Genomic DNA, 27,500 nt, shown 5'->3' with positions numbered 1-27,500 from the left:
GTACGTGCACTCAGGGTGGACAAGGAGGCCTATGTGCGAGGAATCTGTGAAGGGGTAGAGCATCACCTGTGGTCAGGTCATTCTCGTCCTGCTTACAGGGGAATTCCTGCTTACAGGGGAACGCATTGCGTTCTTCCAAGCCGAGGGATGCCTCGGTGTACTGCAGTTGGAGCAGAGGGTGGTAGGCTCTTGACAGAGGAGTCCAAAGTGAAGGCCTGCTGGGTCGGTTACTTTGAGAGGCTGTACGCGGCTGATCCACCAGTGTCGAGTTGGATGTCTTCTTCTTGCGCATGGCAGCTTCGCTGCCAGGTTAGCTATCATTTATTGGAAGCGTGACTGTGTCGCTGATGCAGTGCCGCTCCACCAGTGCACACTGGTAATCATTCCGCTGACCTCGGATAGATGACAGGCTGAGTCAACCCCCTGGTGTGTTAATTCAGCGGCCAAAAGGGCTTGAACTCAGGACCCGAGGATCCCAAGCCACTACCCTAACCACTAAGCCAACACCAGGCTAGTTGTATATCAGGAGTGTTTCAATCCCGATTGCTGACCCTCCAATCAACAGTGGTCTGCCTTCGTTTGTGGAAACACAAGCAGTGGTGAACCGGTTGAAATGTGGTAAAGCTCCTGGGATCTGTGGCATCCATGCTGAACTTCTAAAGGCTGGTGGCGATGCTGTACTAATGTCGTTGCATGCAGTTCTGTGTTTTGCCTGGAACTCAGGCATCTTCCCAACTGACTGGAAGAGGGGTCTTGTTGTCCATCTCTGGAAATGGAAGGGTGATCACCAAGACTGTAACAACTACCGAGTGGTGACACTGCCCCCAATGCCGGGCAAGGTCTTTGCTCGGAAAATTCTTGATAGAATTCGCCATCATCTGCTTCAGCAGCAGCGTCCAGAGCAGTCAGGCGTTACACCAAAGAGGTTACGACTGACCGTATCATTGCACTTCGGGTCCGTACCGAGCGCAGACGAGAGTTTCAGCAGGGGCTGCTTGCAGCCTATGTTGATCTCTGTAAAGCATTCGATTCAGTGAATCGGGATGCCCTCTGGAGGATTCTTGGTCTTCATGGGTGCCACCAAAGCTGATCGATCTGATGTCTGAACTATACTCTGGTACTGAGAGTGCTGTGAGATGTGGTGATACATCTCTAACTTATTTCCAGTTGTTACTGGAGTTTGTCAGGGGTGTGTGCTGCCCCCCACACTTTTCATCACTTGTATGGACTGGATTCTGGGATTTCGGAGAGATCAAGCTGTGGTGCATCATTTGGGAATGTCAAGATCTCTGACCTTGATTTCGCAGATGATGCCTTCATCTTTGCAGAGACTTTACATATCCTTTTGGGGGCCCTCGAGGTGCTGAATGAAGAGTTTCCTGGGTCTGCTGGGATTACAGGTTTCCTGGGTCAAATCCAGGCTTTCAATGACATCTTGGATGTTGCTATCCTGTCTGCACATGTTTGTGGCGAGGATGTTGAGGTCACGGAGAGATTCACTTACTTTGGCAGTGATATTCATGTCTCTGCTGGCTGTGAGTCAGAGGTCAACAGACGTCTGGGTCGAGCCTGGGGAGTCATAGATTCACTGGATCATGGGGTGTGGCGCTGCCCGTACCTGTGCAGGAGGAAGTAAGTCTGAGTCTTCAGGTCCTTGGTGCTTCCAGTCTTGCTCTATGAATGTGAGACGGACTCTGACCAGGGATCTGAGATGGAGATTTAATTCCTTTAGTACCAGGTCTCTTCGGAGAATCCTTGGCTATCACTGGTCGGACTTTGCGTCCAACGAGCGGTTGCTGAGAGTCTCAAATGAGATTTGTTACCTGCATCGTTCGTGAGCGTCAGCTGCGGCTGTATGGACATGTGGCTCGTTTTCCTGATGCTGGTCCTGCTCACCAGATTCTCTCAGCGAGGGAGCCTCGTGAGTGGAGGAGGCGAATGGGCTGACCACGTGCCCCGTGGTTGCAGCAGGTTGATCGGCATCTCAAGGAGATGGGGATGCGCCAGGCATCTGCCTGGGGGGGTGGCCAGACGGAGGCCCCTGGAGTAAAGGCAGAAAGTGGACGCAGTGACGCGCTGCTCTGGCGCATGCTCCCATTCCTGACCTGACCTGACTGTTCCTCTTTTAAGAGTGCTTTAAAGAGCAGGTTTTGGGTCGCTGATGACTTCGTATGATTCGAAGGTTGTCGAAAATTTCGTGAACATTCGGAAACAGCGTGTGAACAATGGCGAGATGCGAATCAGAGAGTGATTTCAGCGGCGATGAAATCGAGTGTTTTCATTCTGATATTGCCGAGGACGAGTCGGAGGATGATGGGAATTTATACTATGGAGTTTCTGGCCCTGAGCCATATAAATTTGAGCCACTTGCAAGTGCCAGAAAACGGCCTATTTCGTGTACAAGTCGCAGGACTGACTGCCCAGCAGTTCACACTGACAGACTCCACCAGACAGATTGGTTTGTAGATTTTCATTTTCTTGTTCAATGCATAAAATACTGTAAAGTTTGATTCGTCTGTGACTTGATATAATAAATTTTAACCCTCGTCTCGTCACTCAAGAGTCAGAAATAGAATGAATCAATAATGGACCCAAATATATTATACACCGTAGCCTTGGCGTTGAAGTCTTTCTGATAGCTGAGCTTGACCCCAGTGAAAGTGAACAGTGAGAACAAACCCCAACTTTCAAGAGACTATTGTGGCATATAAATCCCAAAACATGTTTAGCCTCATTGGGAAATATTCTACCAAATTTATGAAAAAAAGTGGAAAATTGATCAATTTTTTACAATTGAAATGAAATTGCTCAATTTGCTGATGCTGTTAAAAAAAAGTAATTTCGTCAACAATAAGTTGATTTGTTGAGAAATTTTTTCATGCTTGTGTTTTTCAGAAAGTTTATTTATATGTTTTTTCCATTGTACTCTTTAAGAATACATTTCAAGGTTTTTCTCACTTAAACTCAACAATTGATTCTGTGACAGAGCATTATCTGGAGAACCTGTCAACCAACAACTCATATTCACAGATTGGTGATCAGATGTGTTTATGCCTTCGTAATCCTCGGCTGTGAAATGGTCACCACAAATGACAAGTCTATCCATAGGGTCCTCTTTACTCGTTTTCTTTGGGGGGAAATTCGCCCGTTTTGTTTGTACAAATCTTATCCACTTCTGGCGAATGTTTGATTCCTTCGGGAATCGGTGGGAGCGATTACCCATTTTCCAGCCATTTTCGCAAAACATGACGACACACGTACGAGGCATGATGTAAAAATATCCAAATAACTTTGTTCTACAATAATTCAAAATTAAAAAAAAAGATAATATAGACAGTTGCAAGCTCAAAAAAAGCGAAAGAACGGCCCGCTGAACTGGACACTTCTTCAATGAGCGAGTGAGCGTCCGCTTTGTTTTGGAGAACGTGACGTCACCATCCATATATGGCACGCGGCTGTTTTTTTCAATGGTCTCGAGGAATAACAACTTCGGAGTTAAATTTCATTAAATTTCCCAATAGTTAGGCAACCACAATAGTTTGCATCGAACCATTTAATGCACATATAATCATATTGATAAATTTTCAGAACACGTTTGGTGACCCGCAACCTGCTCTTTAAATACATAATTCTCAATTGGCTCGCTATTTGAGTTGGCTCATGATTTTGTCACAATTTGTGACCCCAGTGCAGTCATTCTTGTTTTTCTCTGCAAGAGTGAGGCTCACAGACGAGCAAGGTTAAATTGACAGTGGGGGAGCATGGCAACATTTAGGCAACACCAACAAGGAGGTACACGAGCAAAAGAGAGAGAGAGGGAGAGAGAGAGAGAGAAAAAAAAGAAACACTAAAATAAGCAATTGAGATGATTGGATTAGGATTAGGGTTAATGGTGGTAAATAAAGATCATGGGTCAGGATGGGGGATGATGTGATGGCAGTGCTCTGCCTGCTTGAATTCCTGGGAAGAGGAGGAAAATAATGAAAGGGGTTCCTATTGGTTCCATTCCACTGGGATTCCATATCACTCGAACCAATTGGTTTATTCGCCTGAGGAAGCTCGCTGGGATGCGGGGGAAACATCACCTGATCTCGGGTCTGCTCTTACTTGGTTACTGCTAGATGAGCAGAGTAGATCCAGTTACTTTTTGGTTGGATGCACCTTTTCTTTCCTTTTAAAATGCATATAACCCATATACCCCACACACACCCATATCACCAGATGAGAGGAAATGATACCTACCAGAAGAACATGGAAGAAATTACAAGGATGTTTTGCCAGACTGAAATTGTCAACAATTTATTTTAAATTTCGTTCTGTCGACGTTGTCAGGCAATGTTTGGGTTCCCCAAGCATCCCACGTGTCCTTGTCACTCAGAGGGCTGCTAGTTTCTGGCTCTAAAATAGGCATCTGGACTCGTTCCCTTTTTAACATTGCATAGCACCGGCATGGCCACAGCAATGAGCACAAAATTATTTTGGGCATCCATCAAAATGTGAAGACAGAAGTCTTTCCAGAATGATTCCTTGCACTATGGAAACATTTGATTAATAGTGGAACAAGAAACAATAACATCAACCTATCGTATTAATTAAGTATACCAAGGTGGTATTTCATAATGGGAGAAGAGCAATTTTAATGGTGAGGCTATTTGGTCCATCATGCCCGTGCCTCTTGTTGAATCGATCCATTTATTTATTTAATTTTACTGCGGGGCAGGCTCAACATCACCACCAGGATGTATATTTTGGGAGGTGGAAGGGGACAGGGTAATTACGCAGTTGTCGGGTTAGGAATGAACAAACTTCAACAGCACCTTCATTTTTTGATGAAACCCTCCAATAGACATCACAATTACGACAAATGTAGTTCTAAATAGGAATCATTACATGTTTCTTCTCTGAATGAAAGACTGACTTTATGTGGTCATCTCTGGTTGGTAAAAAATGATACTCTACAGGATTTACATTTATGGTTGTTACATTGCTGTTTCATCCCTGGTTTTCCAGTTGGCATCTTGCTGTGTTTGGATCTTTATCAAGCTTGTTTACCTCATGTGACCTTCCCCCTCTCCTCCTCCCATTCTTTCCTATGCCCATTCTTCCTCCAAGTATCCCTCTGTTGTGTCGCTCTACCCTGCCGTTGGCGTTTCCCGGCTTTCTACTGCATGTTCTTTCTCTTCAAATCTCTTCTCCATCCATCCATCCATTGGGACCATACTCTGTGCAGAGAGTTGGTGCTGCCTAAGCAGTCTCCTTGGCTAGTGGGTACAATCCTGGACGTGTCGCCACTCCGACACAGGATATCAGCAAGCTGGCACTCATTTTGCCAACCTCGGAGGGATGACTGGCAGAGTCAACCTCACCTGGTATTAATTCAACAGATGAGTGGTATTTGAACTCAGAATCCAAGGATCCCAAGCTCTCCACCCTAACCATTAAGCCAACACCAGGCATAATTGTCCACAATCTCTTCTCGCTCTTCAATAAACATCTCGACTTTGTAGACTAAGAAAGAAAGCTGCGAGAATGTTTATTTTCCAGGCCTTAGCAATGCAAATCATCAAAATTACGATCTTTCTCCATTTTGATAACATCATTCTGACATCAAACAGTTACATAACTTTTCTGCCATCACAACTTCAGTGAATAACAAGCCATTTAACGGTACTTTACATGCACTATCTGATAACGTTTTGAAAGTGAAATTAATCTTTAGAATCAGGCATTTTGACTCTACCTTGAATGACCTGGGGAGCAAACCAATTAAAACAGATTTTTCTAAAAATTATACCCAAGGGTTCTTCAATGGCCACTGTACATTTTCATGTTGGTGAAATGAAAAATCTCAGTTGGCTGAGTGTTTATTAACTTAAAGAGGCAACATTGCAACAACAATACTTGTGACTGCTGTTGGGAAAACAGCCGAGCCGATTGAGAAAGTCCATTTTTAACATTACACTAGCAGAGTACCCACCCCCCACCCCGGGTGGGTTGAGTTGGTGTATTACTTACTCAAAAAAAGTACAGTCTGTGTTTCGCATGAAGACAATAGATGTTTGTATGGTGTGCACCTCAAAGGTTTGAGATGGTCGAAAGGTCTAAAGGGTACGTTCCAATAGTAGTGAGGGTCTAAGGGGCTGAAAGGCTCTAATCTCTCAAGCCTGTATAAAAGGTTCAAAAAGGTTGATGTGAACTAAAGCTCCAAATGGTCAAGTTTTCAAGCTGTCTAGAATGTCTGAAGTGTGTAAGGGGTCAAATAGTGTGTAGGTCTAATGGGTCTAAAGGGACTTAAATGGTGTAAAGGTCTGAAGGTGATAGGCGTCTAAAGGGTATAAAAGGTTGAAAGCAGTGATCTTCACAATTGTTTTAGAGGGAGGGCCACTTTTGCCAAGAAGACATCAGTGTGAGAGCCGCCACACCGCCTGCAGGACTCTGTGATGGCTGCTATGAGGCCCCGTCCCACGTACTCTTATTCACTGTGGTTTATGTGAACTGGGCTGCAAGCATAATTGTTTGTATACTGCCATCTACTGATGTAGTTATGTTACTTTTATGCTTCACATTTGTGTAACATCAGCTGCATGTCGGGGCCACACTTTAGGCCACCAGGAGCCACCAGTGGCTTGCAGGCCGTGCAATGAATAGAGCTCTGAAGGGTGAAGAGGTCAAAAGGTGTCTAAAGTGCCAAAACGGTCTTAAAGCTTAAAAGGGGTCTTGAGGGTATTGTGGGTATTAAGGTTCTTTGGGATCGATAGAGTCTCAAGAGTTCTAAAGATAGAGATATCTCAGGGATCTAAAGGATGAAAATGTTTAATGGTGTCGAGAGGGTCTTCAAAAGACCATGGAAACCAAGGCCTTCAAAGATAATTGTAATCTCTCATGATGAAGCTGAGCTTATGGGCTTATCACTTCACCGTCAGAGACAGATCGATGGTCTCTCTGTCTTCTACTGACTCCTTTATGGACTTTCACCTCTGCTCTTTCTATGCTTTGTTCCTCTCACCATCCCTCCCCCCCCCCCCAACCACAATGTTTCTGCAAGGCACACACGTCCACCATCAATCCCCTTATGACGAAACTACCTAAATACAGGATCACTGCTCACCGACACCAATTTGTTCCTCTTTTTTCCCCACCTGTGGAACCAACTTCCTCATCCTCTTCAATCTCATTATTCCCTTCAGGTCTTCAAGAGAGCTGTTCAACACCAACTCATTGCGTCCCCAATCCCAAACCAATATCCTTCCTACCCTCGTTAACCCCACCCAAATTCATCCGACTTCCAATCTTCCAGTTGTTCCTCCTTGGAGTTTCCTTGTGTGTACAGCTTGTCCATCCCATGCATGCATGTTTGCATGCTGTTTTTGTCTGTTATGTTCTGATCCGTCACTGTACTAGCTCTTCCACAAGCATCGACTACGTACACGCACAAAAAAAAGGTCAAAGGGGTCTCAGCAGTCTGAATGGTCAAAAGGTTACATCTCACTCATCTCGTATACGGTATAAAAAAAATATATATATATATATATATATATATATATATATATATATATATATATATATATATATATAGATACCCCCCCCATCCTCTCTCTATACATCTCTATCTTCCTTTTTAGGTCATCTCTTCAAGCATGACCTAATAATATTGGTGTTGAGAGGAGAGGTGACGATCCGTCCGTCCGTCTGTCCGTTCACAATGAAGTTGAAGCGGGAGATCTGGTCATTAGTGATCCTGATATAGGTTGATGAGACGTACACGATGGTATGACTTTCAAGGTCACCGGAGGTCAAGGTCAAGGTCACAAGGCCTTTGAAGTTGCGAAAATGACGATTTTCAAAATCTATCTCCTCCGCCATTTCTCAAGCGATCTTGAATTTGATTGTAGCATATGAATCAATGGGACAACATCTAAATTTGGTCAGGACGGATTTTCGAATTTCGCTTTCGTTTTCGCGTCACGTGACTTCAAAGTTTGCAAAAACTACCCTACCTTCAGGAGGCTATATATTTTCTCGCAGAGATGACCGTCACTCCCGCACGGGTGTATTTTTCATGGTTGCATTATGCAGCTTCCTTCAGCTTGAAGAGCATGACAGGAGTCAATTTATTTGCATCATCCGAGGCACTTGGAGTAATTGATCAGGTGAGAGCTAATTGGTTATTCCCTCCATTCACAGGTGAAAGATGTGAGTGGGTCTTTGATATATTATATATCCATAGGAGAGGAGATTGGAACCACACTCTGTGCAGAGCGTTGGTGCTGCTTAAGCAGTCTCCTTGGCTATTGGGCACAATCCTGGACGGGTCGCCACTCCGACACAGTATACCAGCAAGCTGGCACTCATTTTGCCGATCTCGGAAGGATGACAGGCCGAGTTTACCCCACCTGGTATTAATTCAACAGTTGAGCGGGATTTGAAGTCAGGACCCTAGGATCCCAAGCCCGCCACCCTAACCATTAACCCAACAACAGGCATATCTATTCATAGATACGTATGTTTATGTGTATGTGTTTGTGCATATATATATATATATATATATATATATATATATATATATATATATATATATATATATATATATACACACATATGTATTCTGTACCTTGCAGGCACACTTGCCAGTGATAATTTATGACAAGGGGCAAGGGGGAAGGGGGAGGGGGGTACAGGAGGAAGGGAGGAAGGCTGTTATAAAGGAAACTTAATGAGGCATTAGGAGCAAAAGTTAGTTCGGAGAAAAGGAATAAACAAGAAGATCATGTGTGGTTTTGGATGCATAGAGATGTATTGATATGCTTTTTACTATTTCTATATTTATTTGGGGAGGAGGGCGAGGGGGGGGTGGGATAAGGGACGTGAAACTGCAAAAGATCAATTTAAACTCAAACTCACCTGGTAATATGCCAGCCGTAGATAGCCCCGGAGACGCTCTGCCACGGCCATTACGCCTGGACGAGATGAAATCAAAGCTTGTGTGGTATTCAGGTGGAACGAACCTGTCTGACAAATAAAATAAATAAAATAAAAATCAGCCAACACGTACATGTACAGGATTATCACCATAAAAGGATTTAGAAACCATTTCCACAAAGGCACAAGATAATTAACCTGTTGTGATGGACTGAAAAAAAGCAAATCTGAAATCAGAGAACAAAGAAAAAAAGAAAATTAAATCAAATAGTAATGATGAAAGAAAGTGGAAAATACCAATTTTGGACTCTAAACTTGTTCGATTTTCCCTTCAAATGCCAGGCCATTCAGCCTGGGTTGTTGTCTCAACACCCTTTGTTGTCGTTTGTGTGTTCATCCGTGGACAATTATCTAATATATAATTTGAAGTTTTTGATTGTTACTTACGAAATCTTTAGATGACTTCCGTCATCTGTTTGTGTGTTTGTTTGTGTGTTTGTTTGTTTGTTTGTTTGTGTGTGTCTGTTTGTGTGTTTGTAGGCACGATAACTCGAGAACGGAAGAGGCTACCAATGTCAAACTACACCAGGTGATTCAGGAGGGCGATGGGTAGTGCTGATTAGATTTTGGTCAAAATCGGTCAAAGGTCAAGGTCACAGTGAGGTCAAACATTCGATTTTTGTTGGTTTGGTACAGAATCATCGTAGAAACTTCTGGTTTGCGTCGCTACCTTCTCTAGAGACAGCTTTTATTAGACAAGGTCAGAGGTCAAGTTGACGATTTCGTAAGTACCAGTCTATAACTGCTTGTTTGTTTGTTTGCACGCGCTAATCTCCTGAACGGTAGGAGGAAACATAACAGCAGGAGAAAACAGTAGGAAAGATAGGAGGAAACCTCTGAAACAAAAAATGTCGGGACGGGCCCCGGGAAGGTTATAGGCTCGGTGGCGAGGCCCCTCAGCCGTGGGGGGGGGGTGTTTCCCTCTCACCAACCCCCTTTCACCTTTCTATGCAAGCATGACGTTTTCAAATTTGGAGCAAATTCACACAGGAAATTAAATTAGGAGACAAGAGGGATATTGCAGCTCGTCTTGTCATGATATTTCCCTTGCCAGAGGAGAGGATATTGCAATGAGGTTCGTTTGTTTGTCTGTCTGTTTGTCCGCACAGAACTTTCGTGTTTTTCTCCGGAACTGCTCAATTCAACAATTGAGTTGTTGGAATGTTGGAATGAGAATGAGAATGAGAATGAGAATGAAATGGGAATGAGAATGAGCTTGTTGGAATGAGACGAAATTTTCACCATTGGTGTGACTACTCATGTTGAATGGTTTAATGATCATTATGACGTCATGGGTCACATGGTGTGGCAGCCATATTGGAAAAATGGGAAAAAAAACTTTGGACCTCTGTATCTCTGAAACCAGACCAAGGGAAAAAATTGAAACTTGGCACAGAGCAAGTACTCCTCATGGGGAATGAAAGTGATTTTTTATGACATCATAGGTGCCCTCATTTTGATGTCATAATTGCAAATGTAGACTGCCACATCTGATCAGTATGAAAATGTTTGAGGGTTATCTGGAGATCAAATAGTCTACAGAAAAAAATTAATAACATAATCAGTCACATGATTCAGCAGCCATATTGTTAAAAAAAAACCACTTTCTAAAATCTCTGAAATGGTTGAACAAACTGAGGTGAAACTTTACAAGTATGACTGCCTGTCCATGAGGAACAAAAGGTTCACACATATGATATAGGTCACATGGTTTGGCGGCCATATTGGATTTACCCTAAAACCCATAAAAATACACCACTCAAAAGAAGTCCTGGCGAGGATTTGAAATCTCTGATTGCTCTTTTTCTTGTTAACCTCCGCCATCGAAGATCGGAGGTTACTGTTTTCACCCCTTTCTGTTTGTTTGTTTGTTTGTTTGTGAACAGTATTACGGAAAAACTCCTCAATGGATTTCGAGGAAACTTGGTGGGGGATTAGGTATGGTCCAAGGATCATGCCATTAGAATTTGGACTTGGTCCAAAATCCAATATGGCCGCTATGGCAATTTTTTGCAACTTTTTTTTTCAACAAAATTTCGATTTCTTTTTTTTGCACTTCTACATGTTTTAGGTGATTTCCACCCCCCCCCCCCACAAAAAAAAATTGTTCGAAAAAAAAATTTTGCAACTTTTTTTTTTTCAACAAAATTTCGAATTTTTTTTGCATTTATACATGTTATAAGTGATTTCCAACAAAAAAAACATGCCAAAATTATAATTGCGGGTGATTTTGGAACTTCAGGTGGATATTCCCCAGGTAAAATCAATTTCTGTCTCAAGGAATCTAGTTATGACGAATGAATTGAGTATGTAAAAGTTAAATGTAAAAGGGAAAGTTGCAAACTATAACTCTGTGAGCACTGTTGATGTCAAATTGAATGAATAGGATATCAGGTTCACTTGAGTGACCTAGCAGTATTGGCGGCGGAGGTTTTGCACTCTACCGAGTGCTCCCCCTCTAGTTTTCCCATGTTATAATGTTGGAGCACATCTTCCATGTCAGAAAGAACGCAATTTACACACTCTCGTTCAAAAATCACACAGCAAATCCCAAATTATATGAGTTGTAGCTATTGATATGAAACATCTAAATTTATGAAAGAGTGATCGCATAAAAGGAAATGACAGTTTTTTTTAAGTTTGTGACATCAAGATACATGTCCCTAATATGCATTTTAAAAGAAAAGACAGTGATTTGATAAAAGATAACATGTTAGCTGTACACTGAGTCTTTCTCGAAAATGGCCAAAAGCAAAATGAGATAAGGTGGTCGGCAAGTTGCAAATACTGGGTGTGTTGTTAAGCCAAAGAATAAAAAGAGCCTCAGGGTACTCACCAAATCCTAAAAGATTGGCCTCTACAGCCCTATATTACCAAGTGAGTTCTTGCCAGCCTAACAACTGCTTTGCACAGCAACCTGAAGCCTGATAATTAATTGCGCTGGGAAAACTGTGCACATTCAAAGTCAAAAGGTTGCTGCCCCACCACAACAGGGAAATTAGAAAAGTTAAATAGTAATAAATTAATATCAACATACTCAAATCAAGAAGAAGAAAAAAACAACAAAATAAACCTTTTTATTTCGAATGAATCTTCTAAAATCTGCCTTTATCTTTGACCCACAGTTTACCTTGAGGCAAACTATGCTGACATTTATCACTGCCAAAAGCTACATGGTGCAAGATCCAAAAGTCATGAGTTATTTGGTGGAGCCATCATTTCTCAAAGTCATTTCTCCTTTGTATTTCTTTAAAAGGCATTTTATTGTCAAATTGTTGTTGCTTCATTGAGAAATACTCAAAACAAGAAATGCATTGCAAAGTGTATAACAAATGGACACTGAAGGAGAAATAGGGTGAGACAAAATTGATGAGTGATGGACAATGGGTTGGCTATAAGATGTTGGGTTGACAGGAAGGCCTAGAGGTACTCCCCTCTAAGCGGTGTCGTCTGGGTTTAAATCCTGATGCAACTATAAGCTGTCATCCTGGTGTGTCACAGGCAGGACGGGTTGCCATTTCATTGATTCATCAATGTGTGCCGTCCCTCGGACGGACACTAAAACGGGTGTTCCATGCTGGCATTAGTTGGTGGACATTAAAGATCCCATGGTTTCCTCTGTGAAGAGTGGATGAGCTATCACCACCACCCTGGTCAAATGACAAATTCCTGCCCCAACTACTGCTGGGAAGGCAACGGCAAACCACCCAGCAAAACCCTTGCAAAGAAACTGCTTTGGTAGAACTGGACCTGCTTTCAAGCAGAACACCAGAATACGAATAAGGTGGTGGTCAGCAACCAACTTGCATGACTGGATGAGTATAACTGCACAGCGACCGGATGACAGCTGTGCAGTTAACACAAAACAGGAATGACAAGAGTGAGAATTGCTTTGTAATACATGTCCCCTACCGATGGGATATTTTCTCAGTCCAAAAGGGCGTAACTGAAAAATTGACGAAATGCCCTGAAACTCGAACTTGTTCTGTAACTTATCTTTGTAAAGCAATGTACCAAGTTTCAGTTGACTATGTTAAAGGGTGTGTGGAAAAACAGTTAGAAAAACCACAGGTGGGACAGATGGACAGGTGGAGGGCAAACCTATAGTCCCATCCGGTGAAACTGGTAAAGGACTAAAAAGGTGGAATACCCTACATTTCTGGAGAGAAATAAGGAATGGGATCTTGTTGAAGCACTTTTCAATATGCAACAGGGATGTAGAGGAATAGATCGTATAACGGAACAGGTGTGTGAAAATGTGGAGGCTCCCAATCGGTCTGTCATGAGAGAGTCAAAAGTCTTGAAATGCCAATGATATACAACACATTGAAAAGAGGTGAGTAGGAAATGGGTGCTCCAACTCAAAGTAGGGAGCAGTACTCCACCACAATGCCACAAAAAGCATGAAAAAATGGTTGATCCTGGGATTGGGTGGGGGGGGGAGATTATTATTGTACTTGACTCTAAAAACACACTTTAAAATATTATGTGTGGGGTTCAGGGTAGTTAGTAAAATGCAAGACCTCAGCATGGAATGTGTGGTCACGTAGGTAAATTTTTGCTTGTAATAAGGAGTTCACGTTTAGGCGAAGGTTGTCCTGATTCTGTATGCCATAGCGAGACAGTGCTGTGTGTGATCGTAATGATCTAGATTCTAGAATAAGGGTGTCACGCATTTTGTCTCCCTGTCAGAACTCTCAACGGTTAGGCAAAGTGAGGTGAAGGGACCCCGAGAGTGGCAATATGATGTGCCAAAAGTAAGGATCACAAATGAAGATACAATGAAGGCACTCCAGTGATAAGACCTTGACAAACATTTGGGTTCCAGAAAGACCGAGCAACAACATGAAACACACATTGGGTTTTATTTTATTTTTTGTTTTTTTTTGTATATATTGTCAAGACTCGTATGGGTAAAGGTCACGTTAAAGATGGTCAGCTATAATAGTACTTGATTTTGCAAATATAATGACTAATAACATACCGTAGTTGCTTAAATCTCTTCCATTCATTTGGCTGTCTTTTCCTTCAAAACAAAGCTGTTACATAATATTTAAGATGGCATGGCAACTAAACCATCACAAACGCCATACATACAATGAAAAAATTTACCTGTGTGAATCCCAGGCAATTTGTATCAATGTTGCCTGGACTTCACCCAAGTGATTACGGAAGTTCGGGTTCACCTTACAATCAAATGCATAATCACCTTGTATTCACCCACAAGTAAGTTAAATTGCCCGAATATCATGTCATAATCATCTCAGAGTAATACATGTTGTGCTCTCTCCCTCCCCTCCAAATAAATAAATAAATAAATAAATATAATTGATTAATTAAATTGCGTACGATCTAGAAAAGGTCATTACCGTCACAGTGTTTGTCACAATATTTACGAGGGAATTCTGCACATACTACACCCCTGAGAGTCACCGTTTAGTAAGATTTTAACCTCTCAAACATGGAAAACTACAAGGGCACTCTTCAACGTCACGACATCGCCAGATCTGGCTCCACCCACATTATTACATCATTATATACATACTTGTACCAAGTTTGATTTAAATCCCTGACCCCAGATTCCAAGTATTAAATAATCTTGGCTGCCAGACCATGCATCCGATCTGGTTGAAATTTAAAACATACATTCCCCATACCTGCTAGATCATAACTCTGAGGTTTCACGTCGATTGATGAAGTGGTTTAAGATAAATATATAGATATATATATATATATTTTTTTTTAAGGTTTCTGTTGAATCCAATATGGCTGGCAGATCATACGACCTCTTAATTATTTGTGAACACCTTGGTATCCCCAAGGCTTGGGGAACGTGTGGGCGAAGTTTCCCTTCAATCTGTCAAGCCGTTCTGGAGGAAATTTTTAAAAGGTTAATTATTTTAAAAATCATAGCTGCCAAACCAGGTGACCTATAACATTAAAGCTGGAGAACTTCTTATTCCTCATAGATAGGCGATCATACCTGTAAAAGTTTTACCTCGATATGTTCAGACATTTTGGAGATCTTTGAAGGCCTTTATGTTAAAATAAATAAAGCTACTGAACCACACAACCAATGATGTCATCAACGTTTTTCCACCATTAAATTTAGCCCTAGATGATGTTCAATTTTCATCCTGATCGGATAAAGCGTTCGACGTCTGCAATTATGACGTCATATCAAAGCCACCGATGACATCATCAAAAAAAATCACACTTGTTTCTCATGGGGAGTTACATGTATGTCCCTTCAGATGTGCCAAGTTTCAATTTTTTCCATGAAGCAGTTTCAAAAGATAGAGGTCCAAAGGTTTTCCATTTTACAACATGGCTGTCACACCATGTGAGCATGTGATTGTCACACCAATAAGAAACTTTCGAAATGATGCATGAATGCTAAATGAGGCCTTTTGCACTGTGTGTGTGTGTGTGTGTGTGTGTGTGTGTGTGTGTGTGTGTGTGTGTGTGTGTGTGTGTGTGTGTGTGTGTGTGTGTGTGTGTGTGTGTGTGTGTGTGTGTGTGTGTGTGTGTGTGTGTGTGTGTGTGTGTGTGTGTGTGTACACTGATTCTGTTCAGCTCACGAGGCACTTTTAACCTGCCGTTGCTCGCACAGAATCTGTGATTCAAATCTTTTAAACATAATTTTCAGAATTTAAACAAAGGAGTGGAAATTTTGAATTGGTTGATCATAATTGTTCTGTTCCGACATGCAAATTGGACTCACTGAAATCATACTAAAACATGCAATTTGTTGTTTGTCTTTCTGTCTGTCTGGCTGTCATACATTCGATCATTACTTATCCAATCTCAGCTAAACTTGCATACGGGTTTTAAGGGTCATACGACAGAGGTTGTAGCAACTTCATCACCACACTCCTCCCCCCCCCCCTTTTATCTAAGGCGGGTTTCTGTCTTGGGCGAAATCTGTGATAAGATGTATTAATAGCTTATCGTGGCGTTTCATGGGGCACACCTACCGCAAGTTAAATGATTTATAACCACAAACTATTCAGTCAATTACATCCAATGTTTGACAAAAAAATTTAACAATCACTACTGTTGTTTAACACTACACTGAAAAATATTTGGAGGAAACTCGACGTCCATGAGCCATTCATTCTATGCTTATCTTGTTCCCAAGAGACTAACGAACCCTCCCCTTCTCCCCTGGTCACTACCGTAGGGAGCGGATGTTTCCAGTGCAGGAGATACAAGAAACATCCCTGGATGTCAGGGTCGTACGACTTCCTGTTAGTACAAGCTGGCAGTGAATATAACACATAGACACACACACACACACACACACACACACACACCTACCCACACACACCACACACACACACACCCACACACACACACACACACACACACACCCACCCACACACACACACACACACACACACACACACACACACACACACACACAGACACTCCTTTTACCAACAGATGCAAAAATCCACAAAAATTTCTCTTGTAACCTCAGAAGCAAACAAAAAGATATCCTTATTACGGCATTCACAGCCCATAGAACAAACACTCCCAAGCCTCCCAAACATGATTAATAGTAAATATCATTTTAAGCATACTATGTGTATTTACAAGCCCAAGATATGACCCCCCCCTTCCCAATCGGTGTTAAAAATCACAAAGGTTTGGAGAGAACGGACCAGTGTACAAACCTTCGGCCTTTCACGGGCCCACATCGTCGGGACTTTTTGCAAAACGGACTGCAAGATGTCAACTTTTTGGATGACTTGATCAGGAAGTTCTCCAACTGTTTAATTGTATGGAGGCACACCCCTTTCTAGCAAGTCCGTTTACAAGTATTTTTGGCTTCTTTAAAAGTTTTTTTTTAGTCGTTTCATCCTGCAATCCTTATCTGCCATGCATGAAATACCTTCAGGCTGCCCTGATTGACTTCGTAGCAAGGGGTTTCTGTGCATGCACGCCAAGCAATCTGGGGCGGATTCCGTCATATTGAAAGTGCCGTATTACGCCAGATCGAGGACATTTTGTTAATTTTGACTCACTAACTTGCATTTACACAGACCTCGGCTATCAAATCTTCGGATTTACTCCAGACAAACAATATCATTCACCTGGTAAACACCTGGGATTCAGGACCAGTTTATGTCCATTTTTCCGCCGCATGTGACACCAATCATTTTCGTCGTCAGGGAATAATCAATCGTCGGAGATTCGCGTGGACAAATCGCCTCCGCTGAACCGAAACAGAACCGCCGATAGGATGGATTATCAAGTAGGAACCAGCACAACAGGAAATAAAATTTATCTCAACACCTTCCAGATGTCACTCACAATCTTTTTTTACATTTGCTTAGCATCCACTTGATATTTACTTCAAATGTACTTTAAAAAAACAAATTCCATATCGTGGATCTATATGCTTGATTAGCTGTTAATCGTGCCATTCACAGAAAGAAAAAAAGAAAAGAAAAAAGAAAAACCAAAGGGCAAGTACCCAGGTCGCATTGCATATAAATACATCAGAGGGAAAACTGATTAAATGTTCATGAAAATCCGGTTGGAGGGGGCCAGGGGAGGGGTGAAGGGGATCGAGAGAGGATCGAGGGAAATGTTCCATCGGGAAGGTAAAGGGCAAGGTGAGGTGGGGGGGAGGTAAAGGGAAAGGTGGGGGTGGGGGGAGTAAAGGGCAAGGTGGGGTGGGGGAGGTAAAGGGCAAGGTGGGGTGGGGGGGAGGTAAAGGGCAAGGTGGGGTGGGGGGAGGTAAAGGGCAAGGTGAGGTGGGGGGAGGTAAAGGGAAAGGTGGGGGTGGGGGGAGTAAAGGGCAAGGTGGGGTGGGGGGAGGTAAAGGGCAAGGTGGGGTGGGGGGGGAGGTAAAGGGCAAGGTGGGGTGGGGGGGAGGTAAAGGGCAAGGTGGGGTGGGGGGGGAGGTAAAGGGCAAGGTGGGGTGGGGGGGGAGGTAAAGGGCAAGGTGGGGTGGGGGGAGGTAAAGGGCAAGGTGGGGTGGGGGGAAGGTAAAGGGCAAGGTGGGAGTGGAGGGGAAGGTAAAGGGAAAGGTGGGGGGGGGAGTAAAGGGCAAGGTGGGGTGGTGGGGAAGGTAAAGGGCAAGGTGGAGTGGGGTAGGGGAGGTAAAGGGCAAGGTGGGGTGGGGTAGTGGAGGTAAAGGGCAAGGTGGGGGGGGGAGGGGGGGGTAAAGGGCAAGGTGGGGTGGGGAGGGGGAGGTAAAGGGCAAGGTGGGGTGGGGAGGGGGAGGTAAAGGGCAAGGTGAGGATGGGGGCGAGGTTAAGGGCAAGGTGAGGATGGGGGGGGAGAAGGTAAAGGGCAAGGTGGGAGTGGAGGGAAAAGTGAATATTTCACCTTCTGTGAAAAAAATGAAAAATGAGAACGAATTAATTATTTATAATCGTTTACGATTTGCAAACTAAGTTTCATGTTTACAGCATTACGTTTAATACACACTCTGCACTTGTCATTAATCTTTATTAAATCAGTGTTGCGTTGACATCGCTCACGTTTCAGCTCCTACCTTCAATGAAAGAAACACAAATTTGGAATCCAGGAGTAAATGAGGAGGGTTGACGTGAGCGAAAGGAAACGGGTGAGCGAAAGGAAACGGGTGAGTGACAGGTAAGCGGGAATGAAACAACAACGTCAATGGAAGAACTCGCTCAGCGTAATCCTATCTTCAGGACCTCAAACTCGCCATGTGCTTTCCTCGAGCACTCACGTCCGATGCCAGAACCTCGCCTCTGCCACGCCCCGCCCACGCGCACGCTCCGCCCACGCCCACGCTCCACCCACGCGAACGCTCCACCCACGCCCACGCTCCGCCCACTCTCCGCCCACGCTCCTCTACGCTCCGCCCACGCTCCGCCCACGCTCCGCCCACGCTCCGCCCACGCTCCGCCCACGCTCCGCCCACGCTCCGCCCTCACTCGCTCCATGCCCCTCCCCCCGCACAAATCCCCGCCCACAAGCATCTCCCTGCTCTTCGAGAACATCAATATTTATCCCCCTTCCCCAGCAGGCTTGTTCCGAGTTCATCCATTTCCCCATCAACACCAGATGGCAGATTGTAAATTTCTAAAAAGTCAACTCTAAATTGTATTTATTGTAAATTCTTTCCACGATCATACCATGAAGCTTCAATCATTGGAGCACATTCACACAAAAAAAAGAAAATACAACCACACTCAGGCAACCACAACTTTGAGGATGGTAATTTTTTCTTTATGCAGAGTACAAAAATATATATTGTTCACTTTATCCATCAGCCACTTGTATTGTCTTTCACTGGTGTCTTATTTGATTGCTCTTTTTTTCCACTCATTCATTCTTTCATCTTTCTTTCAATCCCCAAACACAATATAATAAGAATGCAACCATTGCAAGGAACTGGTCCTCCCTCGGGAACATCTGCTGACTCCACCCACTGGTCAACAACATAGCACGAACCTTTCCCTCAAATGTAAAGATGATGCGTCCTGACTGACCTACAGAACATCTCTTCCATATCCCCGCCCGATGGTGTCACGGCTGCACGTTCCAATCTTTAAGCCTCACTCATGGCCAACATTGCCTTGACAATACCTCCATGCTGGCTTCTACAAATCGATGCCCTCTCGGAACACTTTAACACATAACCAAGTATTTTCCTTGCAATCCCACACGAGGCTAATTATGTTCTGCAATTTATTTATTTGCTCAGTCCAAAGTTACATTTCATCATATTCAATTTCCCACCCTGACCTTTTTGATTACATCACATACCATCTCATGCTCTCTAATCACATCGCTTCCTAACCTTTACACCACATCCCAGCTCCCAAAATAATCAAATGGAAAACCAAACACTGCCTTGTAGTCATCAGAAGGAACCCGAAGAAGGAAAGAGCAAAAATGAAGTCATCAGGAGGAACCTGGATAGGATTCGGGTTTCAGCCACGACTCCTCCACCCTCAAAAACCCATCCGGGCACAGCCAAGTGAGCCTTACAGAAAAATTTCTGCAATAATTCACTTCTCCTTATACAGATAGATAAAGAAAAAGAAACAAGAAGAAGACATCGTGCAGAGCACGATATTTGCAAAATTCATAAAATTTTACCTCAAAAATAATTGGTTGTTGAATTAAATGACCAAACCTGCAACTCCTCTTCGAATTTCAAGTGAATTGGATGAAAATTGACAATTTTGGAATTTTGTCCGATTTTGACCTTTTGTTCTATGTTGACCTAAAAAAATAATACGCTCGTTGAATTCAGTGTCCTGAAATATAAATCATCTTCAAATTTCAAGTGAATAGGATGAAAATTGACAATTTTGGAATTTTGTCCGATTTTGACCTTTTGTTCTATGTTGACCTAAAAAAATAATATGCTAGTTGAATTCAGTGTCCTGAAATATAAATCATCTTCAAATTTCAAGTGAATAGGATGAAAATTGAGGATCTTAGAAATATCACCAAAGTTGTTGACCTTGGACCTGTGTTGACATTTTGGACAATGTTGACCTCAAAAGTAATTAGCTGGTTGAATTCAGTGACATGAAATATAAATCCTCTTCAAATTTCAAGTCAATCGGATGAAAATTAAGGATTTTAGAGATACCACCTTCGTTGTTGACCTTGGACCTATGTTGGCCTTTTGGTCAATGTTGACCTCAAAAATAATTGGCTCGTTGAATTCCGTGACCTGAAATATAAACCCTCTTCAAATTTCAGGTCAATCGGATGAAAATTGAGGATTTTAGACATACCACCTAAGTTGTTGATCTTTGGCCTATATTGACCTTTTGACCTTTTGATCTCAAAAACAAGAGGCTTCACCCTTATGACAAACTCGACCATGTGGTGAAGTTTCGTGAAGATCGGTTTAAGATTGTGACCTGTGGGCGACAAACAGACAGACAAACAGACAGACAGACAAACAGACAGACAGAATAACAAAATCGACTGACCAATGTACTTGAAAAATCTTCGATTTTGCAAGTATTAAAGACATAAAGAGTAACATTGGCCAAACATGCACAACATTTAAACGTTAGGCCAATATGGTAGCATACTATCTGGGATCTCTTTCCATTCTCTCCCACACATCCCATTCTACCCCATCTCATCACATCCATTCCCAACACTTCAAACCAGATCCTTTCTCATCACATCCCATTACATCTGATCACATCCTTTCCAAGCTTGGTGTTGACTTCAAGGTTAAGGTGGCTGGCTTAAGATGTTAGGGTCTTGAGTTCAAGCCCCTGCCTCACTGTTTAATTAACACCAGGTTGGTTGACTCAGCCTGTCATCCCTCCAAGGTTGCTGGTATGAGTACCAACTTCCTGGTAACAAGGGCATTGCATCGGCAGCACAGCCACTCCCCCAGAAAATGATGCAACAAAAGCAGTCACAGGCTGCAAATGAATACATAAATAACTCTCTTTCCCATCATATTCCATTACATCCTTTTCTGGAAGGTATTTATTGGGAGGGCACAAGGGATGTAAGAATGTAATAAAAAGGAGGTTTATAATTGCATTGCTTCATGAAAGTTAAACATTAGCACAAACTTTTCTGTGTTGCAGATGTCAGAAGGCCTCCCTCACACACCCTTTACCATTATAGGCCAGGGGCCAGCGGGACCTACCTTGCACCCCCACCACCCTGCGACAATTTTTCACTGATACACAGTGTCCATATATATCCCAAGTATCAGAAAAAGGATGTTCCCAGAAAAATAACTCATTTGCACTATGCTTTATTAAGCTGTTTCCATGGCAACCAATCGAAAATAGACGAATCTCACAAAGATCGGCAAAATGTCAATATCTCTGTCAAAATAAACATAAAATCACAAAATTGGTGTCAAATTAAAGCTTATACATTTACGTATTAACATATATTTTGTTTATGCTCATGAGCTCATTTGCATATTAATTAAATTTGACTTTAAGACAATAATTCCCACAAAAATGCAAGAATTTCCATTTTCTTTCCTTGTAATTAGCACACGTGTCAGTTTTTTGTCAAAAAAACATTACTTAAGTGTTGCCAGATACAAGCAAGCCAGGTTGGCAAAAAAAATTAAAATTTTTGAATTTTTAAAAGTAGGCTAATTCGCATAAAATACAAAGCACAATGAATCGTTCGACAATCATGCAAAATCAGATTAATCAATAGAATTAATTACCAGGGCCTGATATAATACATAATTGTGACTTATGATGTCTGTTGGTGTTTAAGGGAAACAACTATTTTCTGTTTGAGTAAAAGTAGTGGAAATAATTTTAAATGCATTGATATGCTAATTAGGATCCGCCATTACGGAAATTCTCATTTTCGTAAATATCTCAACTTCTGGTTCATGGAAATTTGTAAATGAGGAATCTACACCGATGTTTGGAGGGTCAAGGAGTAAGGTGAACATATTTCCTTTGTTGTCAGAGATGTAGAATAATGTTTGGATAGCTTAATTACATGCAAAAATGGAAACAGCTTAATAAAGCATCGTGTAAATGAGTTATTTTTCTGGGAACATCTCTTTTCTGATACTTGGGATATATATGAACACTGTGGTATCAGTGAAAAATTGTCGTGGGGGGGGGAGGTGCAAGGTAGGTCCCTCTGGCCCCCGGCCTATTAGCATTCATGATATGGCATGACATTGGTTTCCATGACAAATTTTGGCCTGTGCTGTGAACATGCAGCTCTTTGAAACACCCTGGTGTATTATCAAAACAAAATACTGCACTTTGCTAAATCTGCCAAGCAGCGAGAGAAAGAAGTAGAAAGAGAGAGAGGTAGAAAGAGAGGGAGAAAGAGAGAGAGAGGTAGAAAGAGAGGGAGAAGGAGAGGGAGAAGGAGAGGTAGAAAGAGAGGTAGACAGAGACGTAGAAAGAGAGAGAGAGGTAGAAAGAGAGGTAGAACTAGAGGGAGAAGGAGAGGTAGAAAGAGAGGTAGACAGAGACGTAGAAAGAGAGAGAGGTAGAAAGAGAGAGAGAGAGAGAGAGAGAGAGAGAGAGAGAGAGAGAGAGAGAGAGAGAGAGAGAGAGAGAGAGAGAGAGAGTCCTCTCTCTATCGAGTGCAGCCTGTGGCTGCTGGTTGCATCATTGGTTGGGACGTGGCTGTGCCGCTGATGCAGTGTCCCCCTTACCAGTACACTGGTACTCATTTTGCCGACCTCGGAAGGATGACAGGCTGAGTCAACCTCCTGGTGTATTTTTAATTCAGCTGCCAACGGGAGTTGAACTCAGGACCCTAGGATCCCAAGCCGCCATCCGAACCACAAAGTCAACACCAGGCATAGAGAGGGCATTAAAGGACCATGTATTCACAATGAAGTTCATGACGTGTGTCCGCTTTGTCCATGTCAGTATCTGCAATCTACATTCACGAACACGTGAGAGAATTATGAAAGACTGGCCAAAAGAATACAGAATACAGTAAAGATTGTGCTGGATAAGAAGTGTCATGCTGTTAATGCTGTAAAAACAGTGTACCTACATCTCAAATATCATCACCTCACACATTGAGTGACTTACTGTTAACCCACCCTACAGATGTGTATAAAATGTGAATTTGAAGTGGAATACAATCTTTGTCGAGGCGAAATAACAGAGTAACTTGATAAAGGCATAATTTTGGGGTCTAAAGTGGATAGCCACATGTATTTTGCAACAGCGCTTTCACAACAATAACTAATTTCCACAATGTACTTCACAGACATACCCATGTTGAAGTACGTAATTAATATACATACTCTCATCATGCTGAGTCGAGAGGTGGAGCTGGCATAAAGCAAGCAACTCAAGTTCTAATAATAGATAAAGAGAACCTCATTTACCAAATAGCACGCACAAAACAAATCTACTTTCATTTATTTATTGAGCAAAATGATCCAACATTCGATTTATTTGTTGGAAAAAGTATGTGAACCTCCAGCTTAATCAGCTCAATTAAGGGGGTAATTACAGTCAGGTGTTTCAATCAATGGGATGACAATCAGGAGTGAGTTTGGGTGGCCCTGACCGAAATGAAAAATATAAACTTTGTTCGTCACCACCAGAGTCTGGTCTTCACCACACAGGTCTGTGTTAAGTGTGTCATGCCCCAATCAAAAATGATTTCTGAGGACCTCACAAAAAGAGTTGGCGATGCTCATCGGTCTGGAAAGGGTTACAAACAATTTCTAAAGATGCTGGGCTCCACCAATCCACTGTCAGGCAGACAGTGTACAAATGGAGAAAACTAAACACCATTGTTACTTTTTCCAGCAGCGGTTGTCCAACGAAAACCAATCCAAGAGCAAGGCGTACAATAACCTAGGAGGTCACAAAGAACACCAGGGTAACGACGAAGGATCTGCAGGCCTCTCGTGCATTGGCTAATGTCAGTGTTCATGAGTCCACCATCAGGAAAACACTGAAAATAATGGTGTGCATGAGAGGACAGCACAGAGGAAACCACTGCTCTCCAAGAAGAATATTGCTGCCCATCTCAAGTTTGCCAAAGACCAGCGAGATGATCTAGAAGGAAGAATGTTCTATGGACAGGTGAGTCGAAAGTGGAACTTTTTGGCTTAAATGAGAAATGTTATGTTTGGCGAAAACCAAACACTGCATTCCAACACAAGAACCTCATCCCAACAGTGAAGCATGGTGGTGGGAGCATCATGGTTTGGGGCTGCTTTGCTGCCTCAGTATCCAGACGGCTTGCCATCATTGATGGAACCATAGATTCTGGACTGTACCAGCAAATTCTACAGAAGAATGACAGGGCATCCGTCCGTGAGCTGAAGCTTAACAGAAAGTGCGTGACACAGCAAGACAATGATCCTAAACACACAAGTAAATCTACAACAGGATCTCTGAAGCAGAAGAGATTTTGTTTTGGAATGGCCACGTCAAAGTCCATACTTTAACCCAATTGAAATGTTGCAGCAGAACATGAGGCAAGCAGTTCATGCAAGAAAGCCACAAATATCTCTGAGTTGAAGCAGTTCTGTAAGGAGGAATGGGGGCAAAATCCTCCAAGCCAGCCAATGTGCAGGACTGACCAGGAGTTACAGGAAACGTTTGGTTGAAGTTATTGCTGCTCAAGGTGCTCAAGTTATTGCTGCCACCAGTTTCTCAATGTAAACATTCACATATTTTTTTCCGACAAAAGAAATTGAATGTTGGATCATTTTGCTCAATAAATATATGAAAAAGTAGATTTTGAAAGTTGTTTTTTTGTGCTATTTGGTTAATCAGGTTCTCTTTATTTATTATTTGGACTTGCCACCACACCGCCTGCAGGATACCATAATGGATGCCATGAAGCTCTGCCCCCACATACTTTTCTGTATTGTGGTTAACTCGGCTACAAGCATCATTGCTTGTGTACTGCAACCATACCCTGATGTAGCAATGTTACTTTTATGCTTCGCATTGGAACACTCATTTCAAGCCATGGAGCGTTTTCACATTTGCATATTATCGGCCGCACGTCAGGGGCTCGACTTTGAGCCACCAGGAGCCGCCAGTGGCTCGCGGGCCGTGAAATGAAGAACAGTGACTGAGATGAAGATCTGATCACATTTTAGGTCAAATTTCTGCAGAAATACAGAAAATTTTAAAAGGGTTCACAAACTTTTTTACACCAAGAGTTTTGTAAATATTTGCATCGCTGTGTTTAAGGGGTGTAGAACGTTAAGGAGAATAGGTAAGTTAGCTACAGCTCGCTTCCCACAGCCCCTCGTAATTTATTTCATAGGCTAATTTGGTGTGGGTCGGTAAGTGGTAAGGCTGAAATGGTAATACCTGCATTGAACCTGGGAGCTACGGTTATGGGGGGTGGGGGGAGGAGGGGAGAGGGCTATGTTACGTTTGTGGGGGTAGATGGAGGAATCCCATTGTAAAGATAACATTGTATTGTATAGCATGGTCTGTGGACATCTTGGAGACAGGAGACATCTTGATCGAATTTAAGTCAGGAAAACTGTGAGTTTAACATTGTTATGTGTCACCACATGGGGGTGGTGTTGTTGTGTTAACTCGGTATGGTTGAAGGATAGTTCTCCCAATATGTGATTTCGTCCTGTGACCTTTTCTTACATTTTTTTAATTTACAAGGCGGGGCATAAAAGAACCACATTTTCACAACAACGACAATAACCCGCAGACAAAACCCCGCCTCTCATGAAACGTAACCAGCAGGCCACACCCCTGAGGCTGATGATTGGTCGCGGTGACGTTAGAGAGGGAGAAGGTTCGAGAGACAAGGAGGGCAGCTCGAAGCAAAGTGTCGGGCTCTTGTCTCTTCTTGGCTCGTCGAGAAAGCTGCCCGATTCTCGCAGTCTCTCTGCAGCCCCTCCCCTTGCTTTTGGACCTGGAACTTGGAGGGGGCGGTGTGGCGGTCTCGAGCGCGAGAGAAAACTGTATGCAGTTTATGGGCTCCTGGCGTTGAAGACCGCTGCATAATTTTACCTCATGTGTGGCCGCAAGGAATGACTTAGCGCCATTTTGGGGCATTTTCCCGTGTGGTGGCGACATGGTTCGTCTCAAATTAGAAATTAGTTTCCTTCACTTTTCATTACCATACTCTGAATTATTTTCATTATCACTCTTGATTTGTTTATTAAATTATTATTATTGAATTTTCCTTGTGTTTGTTTTCTCATTGTGGATTCAAGGATAAAACCATGTGCTTCTGTTCTGGTAAACCGCATCACTGCTTCCTTCCGCGCACACCATAATCATCGAGAATCTTGGCTGTTCACCTACGAGTGAAAACCATTCAGTTGTCCGTCCAGGCTGGTTTTCATCGGCTTGAACACAACAGTAGGAATGTACAATATATAATATACTAATAAATGTCAGTGTGTGTGTGTGTGTGTGTGTGTGTGTGTGTGTGTGTGTGTGTGTGTGTGTGTGTGTGTGTGTGTGTGTGTGTGTGTGTGTGTGTCTCCTACTTCTTCTTCTTCTTCTTCTTTCGGCTGCTCCCATTAGGGGTCGCCACAGCGGATCATCCGTATGATCCGCATAGTGATTTGGCACATGTTTTACGCCGGATGCCCTTCCTGACAACCCTGGTCGCCTCTTACGACACAGGGATATGGTACACCTATTTTAGCCAGGGTATACACCGGCCCAGTACACTGGTACTCATTTCGCCGACCTCGGAAGGATGACAGGCTGAGTCAACCCCCTGGTGTTTTCGACTTGGTATATATATATATATATACATATACATATACATACACATATAAACATATATACATATATATATATATATATACATACATATACATACATATACATACACATATAAACATATATACATATATATATATACATACATATACATACATATATATATATATATATATATATATACATATACATACATATATATATATATATACATATACATACATATATATATACATATACATACATATACATACATATATATATACATATACATATATATATACATATACATATATATATATATATATATACATATACATATACATATATATACATATACATATACATATA

The 27,500-nt window shown here is 42.4% G+C and overlaps 1 protein-coding gene across 9 annotated transcripts in view; it reads right to left on the bottom strand.

The window, feature by feature from the left end:
* The window catches only part of LOC147030560 (growth factor receptor-bound protein 10-like), a 250,037-nt gene that overhangs the window by 176,859 nt on the left and 45,678 nt on the right, over positions 1–27,500 (bottom strand). For 6 of the 9 annotated variants that reach the window (XM_085874741.1, XM_085874749.1, XM_085874740.1 and 3 more), the window contains one exon: positions 8,902–9,009. In XM_085874741.1, the coding sequence (XP_085730867.1) occupies positions 8,902–9,009 (108 nt within the window). Of the gene's footprint in view, positions 1–8,901; positions 9,010–18,490; positions 18,686–27,500 lie in introns of those variants that run through there. The other 3 variants (XM_085874743.1, XM_085874747.1, XM_085874750.1) reach the window with 3 other exon arrangements.

This window comes from Eptatretus burgeri, chromosome 3, assembly GCF_056783735.1.
Source record: "Eptatretus burgeri isolate ZD-2024b chromosome 3, Ebu_testis_v1, whole genome shotgun sequence".
Classification (NCBI taxonomy): Eukaryota; Metazoa; Chordata; class Myxini; order Myxiniformes; family Myxinidae; genus Eptatretus; species Eptatretus burgeri.
The sequence above is the reverse complement of the archived record's forward strand: the minus strand, read 5'-3'. Positions and strand labels throughout refer to the sequence as shown.